The 10,194-nt window shown below is 45.4% G+C and overlaps 1 protein-coding gene across 2 annotated transcripts in view; it reads left to right on the top strand.

Annotated features, from left to right (window-relative positions):
• Positions 1-902: 902 nt before the first annotated feature.
• Positions 903-10,194, top strand: part of Sufu (SUFU negative regulator of hedgehog signaling) — a 100,591-nt gene continuing 91,299 nt past the window's right edge. For both annotated transcript variants that reach the window (XM_020171196.2, XM_020171195.2), the window contains exons 1-2: positions 903-1,263; positions 5,257-5,391. In XM_020171196.2, coding sequence (XP_020026785.1) covers positions 1,082-1,263; positions 5,257-5,391 — 317 coding nt within the window. In that variant the 5' untranslated portion in view covers positions 903-1,081. The remainder of the gene's footprint in view (positions 1,264-5,256; positions 5,392-10,194) is intronic.

Below are 10,194 nucleotides of genomic sequence, written 5' to 3'. Positions count from 1 at the left end.
TTTTTATTTGGGTCTAGTATTCTATAAAAGGAAAATTTCACACACACGCAAAGGACATAAAGGAAAATAATTTAAATTGCATAAATTTAGCTTTAAGAAAAAACTTTACCTTGTCATTGTTTTTATTTATTTATTTACTTTTACCGGATTGTTGTAAACTTTCTGAGAGACGAACATTTTCTGAACTACTATGCAATTTCCTTTTCCACCACTTGTACTGGGGTTTGAACTCAGGGCCTACCAGTCCTTTTTTGTGATGGTTTTTTTTCGAGATAGGATCTCGCGAACTATTTGCTCGGGGTCAGCTTCGAACCACGATCTTCCTGACCTCTGCCTCCTGAATACCTAGGATTACGAGCGTGAGCCACCAGCGCCCAGCTCTAGTATGTGATTTTCATGAGGAGCTAGTATTGACCTTGTTGGGTGAGAAAATGGAATGAAGGGAAATTCTGTCAACGCATTGAATTATTTCCTCCCCTATCTCCCTTCAAGTGGTAGGGACCCTTTTGTCAATAGCACTACAAATATTAAGATTTATAATCTGTTAAAACTAATGCTGCACGAATGAATGAATCAATCCGTTGTCAGATTTATGTTTAAATTCATTCTTATCGTGACAGCAAAACAGTGACAAGCGTCTTGTCGACGCAGTTCTCAGTGCTTTCGTGGGACACTAGCGCCCTCAGAAGAATGCTTCGACTCTAAGCTTGGGTTCCTCCTATCACTAGGGGGAGGTCAAGAGCCTTGGGACACTCCCAACTTTAGGAAAGGGAGGTGGGGTCTATTATCAAGTCACGCCTTCCCCGCTTGTGACTGACAAGGGCGCTAACCAATGGGTGCCGCGACAGGGCGCGCCGGCGCTCCGCCCTCTAGAGCTCCCCGCGGCCCCGAGGCACCCTCTGGCAGACTCCGCGGCGGCGACGGCTTGGGCGGACGGTGCGCGGTGCGCAGGCGCAGAGCTAGTTCTCGCTGCAGTCCCCTTAGTCTCCGGGAGTCGCATCCACAGAGTCTGTTCGCTGGCCAGTCAGTGCGCTCTCCCTTCTCCACCCTCTCGGGTTCCCCTAGCGCACTACGCGCCCGGATGGCGGAGCTGCGGCCTAGCGGTGCCCCCGGCCCCACCGCGCCCCCAGCCCCCGGCCCTACTGCCCCTCCGGCGTTTGCCTCGCTCTTTCCCCCGGGACTGCACGCCATCTACGGAGAGTGCCGCCGTCTTTACCCTGACCAGCCGAACCCGCTCCAGGTCACCGCTATCGTCAAGTACTGGTATGCGCTGGGCCGCCGGAGGACAGGGGCGGGTTGGGAAAGCTTCGAGCGCCGGGGACGAAGTGATTGGAGGGAGGGGGAGGAGGGAGAAGAATATTAAAGCACTTGGAAGGAGGGCTTCCTGCTGTGAGGAAAGGAGTGAAGACCGAAGTTGAGAATGGGGACAAAGGGTTAAACAGACCCAGTGGATAGCGAAGGGTTAACCGGGATAAGGAGAGTAGAGTGAGAACTGGGGGTGTGTGTAGGAGCAGAGGGAACTGTAAACGTGGTGAAAGGAGGGGGCGCCTGTAGGGGGTCATTAGTGGGCGAGGGGAAGCAAAGGGGAGGCGGCTGAAGAGGGATGGGGAGGCGGCTGAAGAGGGATGGGGGAGGCGAGGCGGGGCTTGGGGGCTTTGGAGGAGCGTGGTTGGAACTCAGAGGGCATCGGACTGCATAGGCTAAGGGCGGGTCTGGGGTCCCAGGCTGTCCGGTGGATTAGGAGGGGAGCAAGATGAGGGCGTTGTGCTTGTGAAGAGCTGAGGAGGAGGTCTCTTGATACTTTCTCGATGACATCAGAAGTCCTATCAGTGCGAAGCTGTTGCTTTTGAAGTTTGATGGAGCAACTCTTCCTGATAAACTTTTGCTTACTCTGCACAGTTCTCTTTCTTTCTGCAGAGCTTCGTTCTGCCTTTGCAGCTGCTTTGCTTTAGGACATTAGTTAAGAACAGGGCAGGGAGAGCCATGGTCTGACTCAGGGTTGAAGAAGACTACGTATCTTCCCACTTTCAGTGGGACGTGATGAAGACTTGAGCTCTGGGCAGGGAGGAAAGAAGTGCAGTGGAACATTAAGAGGAGCTTCCTGTCCACAGCTCAAGGATTTAGGCAGCAATTTTTCTGGGAAGCCCAGGGTATGCCTCAAGTTGCTGTGTTAAAAGATCAGTTACAGATGACTGCCCTGGGGGTAGGAATGGTCTTTTTCTGGTTTCCCATTCCTGATTGCAACCTGTTTCTTCCTTTAGCCTTCAGGCAAAACGGGTGTTATGGGGAATGGAAAACAGCCTATCCTCATGGTCTTTCTGGACCAAAGTTGATTGAGGAATTGCTTGAATCTGTCCAGGACCACATTCGTGCAGGCACCGTATTAGATGAACCCCTTCAATGGATCATGCTTGGGTATTGGCAAAGGGTAGACCTGAAGAGGGAAGTGGATGTCTTTGTTGGTTACCTCTCCTTTAGGACCATGTCTTTCTCCTCCATGACCTCTTACCGTCTCTGGAGATGGCAGTAGCTAGGCTATACAGGATTGAGACCACATTCCTGTGTCAGTGCAAGGATGCAAGGAAGACCACAGCATGGAAGGCCTAAGAAACTGCTCTCTAAGTGGGTGCCACAGAGAACAGCCTCCTCTGTCCAGGTAGCCAGGAGGAGGTATGGTCAGCAGTGTAGTCCTCTCTAGCAGATGAACTGTTCTTTGGTTCAGAGGAGTTTTTGAAGAGTGCTTTTGAGTGGAAACTAGCTCTTGCTAACTTAATCACCCGTTCTAATTGCACCTCTCTAACTGTTGTTATGAACTTGTCCCATGTCATAAGAAAAGTAGGGCTGATTCTGCCTTGCTGTTTGTTTAAGTCTCATTTAAGTCTGAGGAGAAATCCCTGCACAGAACTGGACAACTGTTTTTTTGTCACCCAGTGGCTATCAAGGATAGAGTTATGTAAAAGACATTGAAACATCATGCAAAGGACTAAGAATGGTTAGGGCAATTTTTTTTCTTCTTGTTGCAAGCTGGTTAGCCAGGCCGTATCTTGAGAGATGGGTCAGTGTGCAGTGACAAATAAGGAGGAGTGTACAGCACTGTGTGAAATTAGAAATGCTGCCTAGATGCCGAAAAGTCTAAGAGGGAACAGCTCAGTGACTAGTTCTGAGGTTTGCAAAGTTAAAATACTAAAATTCATTCCTATCCTTCACATTTAAGGTCCTGCCAGTCTCTTCAGTCCTCATAGCAGGGTGTCTGACCTAGGCTGTTTAGATCTGTCTGGGGCCTGGTGTACCTTGGGATTCCTTCTGAGCTGTTTGGATCTGTCCGTGGCCCTGGTACCTTGGGATTCCTTTTGCTGCTGAGCAGTGGATCTTTTGGCATAGGGTCCCTGACCAGCAGGGACATTCTAGCTGAAAGTTGGGAAATTGATAAGCAAGGATCAAAGTGGAAATGTAGATCTTTGCAGCGAAGTTATGTGTTGGAGGAATTGCCTTTTGATAACATTTTTTAAAAGTACAATATATAATGGTTTTCCATATTATCTGGGTTTGATTAGTAGAGTGGAAAACTCTTGTTTGGGGTTGAAGCTAGCTTTGTTTGAGTCTTGGTCATTGCCTGACCTTTTGTAAAGGCTCTCCTTGATGTAACACTTCCTGGGAAACTTGGTATGGCAGACAGAACAGAGGATAGTAAACATAGTTTCACTGCTCGTGGAAACTATGGACCTTGGCTGTAGGAGAGGCAGGATTGGGAATTTGCAGCAGGAAACCAATGAAGATATGGGGCCTGTAGTCGTTCCCATCTGTTCTGGGGTTCTGTAACCATAATAGGGTCCTTCCAGGTATTTCTACCTCTTTTCTTCCTTCCCCTCACAAACTTTTCTAAAGCCAGCTGGTTGTGGAGTTAGTCACATGATTTGGTGAAATCATAGTTAAGAGCAGACATGGAGATTTGTCCCTTTTCCTAATTCAGTTGAGATTCTAAGCTATTCTTGGTGACTTTCTTACAAGTTCTATAAATAACATTTTGTAGCAGAGTATAAGGATTTCTACAAAGGCAAATAATATCCAGGCAAACAGGATAAAACCAGACCTACTGCTTTTAAATTATGTTTGAATTGCATGATCCTGGCACATTTGCTGGGATTGCCTGCACCATGTCTTTTATTTGGTTGGAAGCAGCCTAGCCCACTTGCAAAGTGCACTGCAACAGTCTGTGAAATGGTCAGCTATCTGAGGCAACTCAAATGTAGTGTTTGTGGGCTAAATGCAGAGTTCCTTATGCTGATGGGTTTCCAGTTAGTGTGTTTCTATAGTCTACTAAGTTTCCCTATCCATTCTGAAGGAAAGCAGGATTTTTTTTTAAGCACTAATTACTGTACTAAAGGGAATCCTTACTAAACTAAATCCTTAGAGTGAGGTAATGACTGAATTTCTTACTCAACTGCTTCTCTGTCGGAATTGTGGGGGAAATTTAATGTGGTCCTCAGAGGCCACAAAGCATTTAATGTCCTAACTCTACCTTTGAAACAACAGTCTCCTGGGATTCTTTTCTGGATGCAGGCACTCACAGGGCTCAGCCTGGCTCCTGCTGCAGTTGTCTGTGCAGAGCTGAGCTAGCCTAAGTTTGGCCTTCGTCACTTGTAATAATAAAAGGCCAGCTTTGGTCCACAAGGTTCAGGCTGGGGTCTGTGCAGACTACAGGCCTTGGGTGTGTTAAGAACAAGCTGTAAATCACATAAGGCACAATGTAGTCTTTCAGGAACAAGCTTTCCATGAGGCAGGAGTGAAGCAAAGCCTCTGCTTCCAGGAACAATGCCTGTTGGGGATGCTCTGGATAGTCATTCAACAGAGGCCAATTGATTGACAAGTACACCTCTTGCCTTGAAGCTTGGCATGTTTACAGGCAACACAGAAGAAGCAGTAATCCCTGACAGTCCCTTTTGGGATGGGTAATTTGAAACAGGAGAAAGTGAAATGGGCAACTAACCCGGATTGTTTTATTTCTAAAAGAGGCCTTGCCTGTTGGAGGTGCGAGCTTCTTGTACATGTGGAATTGGGCAGCCTCAACTGCTTGTCCCTTTGGTTCATCTCCATCGAGATGTAGCCCCTCCTTAGGGAGATGTAGCCTCCCTTTAGTTATCTGTCACCACAGGCTCCTCCAGGATGAAGCCTTTGCCTTTCTAAAGCAGAGTCTCTTAGTTGACGTTATCTGGTTTCCAGGCTCACAGTAACATCCCCATGTTTTATCTTTTGCAGGTTGGGAGGCCCAGACCCCTTGGACTATGTTAGCATGTACAGGAACATGGGGAGCCCTTCTGCCAACATCCCCGAGCACTGGCACTATATCAGCTTCGGCCTGAGTGATCTCTATGGTGACAGCAGAGTCCATGAGTGAGTGTATGCCACCTGCCCGCCTCCCCTCCTGCCCCCCCACCTGCCATTCCTTAGGCTTAAGCCTATTTCTGAGGTTTTTCCTGAACAGTCCTATGAGGGTGACACTTCTCAGGTAGAACTTTGGTCTCTGCCCTCTGCCTCTATCTAATCATGCCACAGGCCGGGTGAGCACCAGAACACTGTTCCTCTAGTGCAGGAAAGTGGTGATAAGGAGTGTGAGTTCTAAAACCATTTGGTTTTTCCAATCTTGCTCAGGAGTTGAGCTTAGAAGATAGGCAACATGGCTGGTGACCTCAAACTTGGGCTGAGTGTCAAAGTCTGTTTCCTTTTTTTCCTCCTAACTTACTTGAGACTTTTTTAGTTTTTTTTTTTCCTTATTGTGTGGAGTATCAAACACAGGGTTTGCGCATGCTAGGCAAGGACTCTATTACTCTGCTACATTTCCAGCCCCAAAACATAAACAAAATTGAATTTAACAGCAAATACTCATATACTCATAACATAAATTCTAGCATTAATTTTACTTTATCACAAGTATATACATCACTCTATCCCTTTATACTTTTGTTTTTGTTTTGTTTTTGAGATAATGTCTTCCTATGTTGACCAGTCTTAACCTCAAACTCCTGGGCTCATTAAATCTTCCTATCTCAGCCTCCTAGGTAGGTGGGACTACAGGTTCCTGCCACAGCACCTGGCTTTATGTACCCTTTTTTTTTCTTTTTTGGTGAGACAGTCTTGCTGAGTTGCTTAAGCTGGCCTCAAACTCACAATCCTTCCACCTCAGCCTTCAAAGTAGCTGGGATTGCAGGTGTGTGCTACCATGCCTGACTACCTACTTCCTTTTTTTTTTTTTTTTTTGTGGTGCTCAAGATCAAACTCAGAGCCTTGGCATGCTAGGCAAACACTTGACCACTGAGGTACATCCCTAACCCTACCTACTTCTTTTTGTTCATTTTGTTTTTGGTGGTACTAGGATTCAAATTCAGGACCTGTGCTTGCTAGGCAGGCACTTTACCCTTTTTTTTTCTTTTTTGTGGTACTGAGGCTTGAACTTAAGGCCTATACCTGAGCCACTCCACCAGCCCTTTTTTGTGATGTGTGTTTTTGAGATAGGGTCTCTCAGACTGCTGCCTGGTCTGGCTTCAAACCACGATCCTCCTGATTTCTGCGTCCTGAGTAGCTAGGATTACAGGCATGAGCTACCGGCCCCCACACCTACCCACTTCTTTTTAGCCTGCATTTATCTATGTTCAGATTATCGACTTCATATTTTTTTATCCTGGTGTACTTCCCTTTGCTGCTCTAAATCTTACCTGCCCTCCCTATTTCCCTCTATAATCACTTAATTTGTGTTTAGGGGAAGTAAACATTTTAATACCAAACTAAATATTATCAACTTAGTATTAAATTCTCTGAAACAGTAGCTATAATCAGAATAATGCTAATAACATTTATTAAGCACTGATTATGAGCCAAATACTCTTCTAGTTACTTTATATGTTACTAATGAATTTAATTTTCACAAAGACACTGTAAAACTTATATGTGCTAATATTTATCCTACTTTGCACAAACAGAGACAGGAAAAGATTGTATAACTTGCTTAACATCTCTTCTTAGAGGTGGCAGAGCCGGGATTAAATGCAGGCAATCTAACTCCAGAGTCCATATTCCTGTTCCTTTTTTTGATATTGGGGATAGAATCCAGGGCTCATGGGCTAGGCTAGGCAAAAACTCTGTCACTGAGCTACGTCTGCAGCCATGAGCATCTATTCTGTAGGGTGTTTTTTTGTTTTTGGTGAGACTAAGGTTTGAACTCAGGGTTTCATGCTTCCAAAGCAAGCGCTGTACCACTTGAGCCATACCTCTGCTCTAGGTTTTTCTTTTTTAAGCAGTTCTAGGGTTTTTTCTTTCTCATTTTATTGTTTTTACGTTTACTTACATGTGTATACTTTGTTTGTGCCACCACCCTCCAATCTCCAGTTCTAGGGTTTTGAACTCAGAGCCTTCAGCTTGCTAGACAAGTGCTCTGCTACTTGAGCCACACCTTAGCCCAAGAGTCCATGCTCTTTTTTTGCTTTGTTTTCTTTGGGGTTTGAACTCGGGACCTAGTCCTTGAGCCACTCTACCAGTCCTTTTTTGTGATGTTTTGTGATAGGGTCTTATGAACTATTTGTCCGGGCTGGCCTCAAATCACTATCACCATCCTCCTGATCTCTGCTTTCTGAGTAGCTAGGATTACAGGCATGAGCCACCAGCACCCCAACAAATAGTTTCTTTTTTTTTGGTGGAACTGGGGTTTGAATTTAGGGCCAGAATGGTGCAAGGAAGATTTCCTTTTCTTCCTGAAGAGACTTGTCAACCTCCATGGGTTTGACATGATCTGAGCTGTCAGTCCCTGGATTCTTCCCTGTTCACCCCATCTTTCTGGGATCCCATCTTCCAAGCTGTCTTTTTTTATATTGATGCTGACCTTCAGACCTTCATACCTCACGTGTTCTGGGTCTGTATTTGCCTCCATTTTCCTTATCCAGCATTCTGATTCAGAAGTCCCAACTCTGGCCTTTGGCCTTTGGCTCTTAAGGCGTATCCATGTCTGCTTCGCTTCCTGTTTGACAACCTCAGTTCAAATCTCTGATCATAAGATATGTCTAGAGTGATCTTGTCTTCTCTGACCTGAGCCCTGAGAAGTGATCTCCTCATTCCTCCAAACAACTTTGTTGCTTTCTGACCTGCCTTCAGAGCTCTGTGACTTGGAGGACTAGGCTATGCAGCATACCTACCAGCAAAGCTTTGTTGAGTTTCTGTATGGGCAGAACGTTGGACAAGATAATTATGTTTGGGTGGGGGACAATGAGAAATGATACCTAACCATCTCAACTTGCTGAGCCAGGTGCCAGTGGCTCATGCCTGTAATCCTAGCTGTTTGGGAGGCTGAAATCAGGAACCATGATCCTCCCAATCTCACCTTCTCATACAACTGGGATTACAGGAGTAAGCCACTGGTGCCTGGCTGGGACAGAGTTTTATTCTGATAAAACACATGTTGCATCTGGGCATGTTGGGCATGTTGGGGCACACTTATAATCCCAGCATGTTGGAGGTTGAGGCAGGAGGGTCATAAGTTCAGTGCCAGCCTGGGCTGCGTAGTGAGCTCTAGGCCAATCTGGGCTACATGGTGAAACCCTGTCTAGCCACCCCCCAAAAGAAAAGACATGTTGTTTATTATCAATGCAGATAGTTACATTGGTTTTTTTTTTTTAAGAAGAATTTTAATTCTTTTAATGACTTATTTTAATTAATAGATTGTTTTTAGTGCAGCTTTAGGCTCATAAAAATTGAACAGATAGCACAAAGAGTTCCCATAAATCCCCACCCCACATTTAATTTCCCCTTGTGTCACTGTTTTTGTTTTTTTCTTTTTTGGTGGTACTAAACTTCACCTTGAGCCACTCTACCAGCCCAATTTTTTGTGATAGGGTTTTTCGAGATAGGGTCTCACGGACCATTTGCGCAGGCTGGCTTGCAGGCATAAGCCACTGGTGCCCGGCTGCCATCTTTTTTTTGGTAACATATCTTGGTTTTTGTTCCTGTCCTCCTTTCATTCCCCATTCTACCTCTGCCCATACGTGCCTTTTTCTCACAGCATGGGTTCAGGCAGTGGGGCTACTTAATGTTTTCTCCCATATTTTCTTTTTACTTACTTTTCAAGTCACTAAAAGTGAGTTTGATACCCTGATTAGATTAGGCTTATCTCTGAAGTACTTGGTTTCTGTTGTAGTTGGGATTGGTTCTACTTTATTTTCTCCATTGATGATGTCTTCCATAAAGTGTAACTGATACTGGGATCTGCAAGTTCAGTCCCCAGGTTCAAAATTGATTATGCCCTTCAGTGCAGACTATACAAAGATATTGGTGTGCACACTTGTCCACTCAGACCCTCTTGGGCCTAACCTTGCTTTAGGTGAGAAATGACTCTGCTGTGCCCCATGTAACCGGGATGACAAATGTGCACTGCCAATGCACTTAGTTGTTGTTTGAGATGAGGTCTCAAGAACTTGTTTTTGCCTGAGCTGGCCTTGAACTATGATCCTTCTGATCTCTGCCTCCTCAGTAGCTAGGATTACAGGCATGAGTCACTTTACCCAATGTTTTTTTCTTTCATAAAGAAAAATGAATTGTTTTACCAAAAGTGTTGGCAGTTGGAGAAAGTAGGGAAAAAATCATAATCCTCCCATCTTTTGTTTGTGCTCCTTTTATCTCTTCTCATGCTGATCCCTATACACAATTTTCATAGTGTCTGATCTGTCCCAGGTGTGCATGGAGCTTCTGGTCTACGTGAGTTTTCTCTCTCTGGGGCCTAACATCATCTTCTAAGGCTTCCCTACTACCTCCCTAATGCAGTTTTCTGAATTTAGCTTGCCCACTGGTGCTAGAGTTTCCTTTTCTTCTTTCCCTTCCCTTCCCTTCCCCTCCCCCCCTTCCTTTCTCTCCCCCCTTCCTCTCCTCTCCCCCCCTCCTCTCTCTCGTGATGGGACTAGGGTTTGAACTCAGACCTTTGCACTTGAAAGCAAGTGCTCAGAAAGCAAGCATTCTACCACTTGAGCTATACTTCCAGTCCATTTTGCTTTGGTTATTTTGGAGATAGAGGCTCATGAAGTATTTGCCTGGACTGGCCTCAAACCTTGATCCTTCTAATATCAGCCTCCAAGGATCTAGGATTATAGGTCTGAGCCACCAGTGCCCAGTTTTTGTTTTTTTTAAATGTGTTTTTAAATCCTGAAAACAGCACATTTG

The sequence above is a fragment of the Castor canadensis genome, chromosome 7, assembly GCF_047511655.1.
Source record: "Castor canadensis chromosome 7, mCasCan1.hap1v2, whole genome shotgun sequence".
NCBI lineage: Eukaryota > Metazoa > Chordata > Mammalia > Rodentia > Castoridae > Castor > Castor canadensis.
This window is presented reverse-complemented; position numbering and strand designations above follow the sequence as displayed.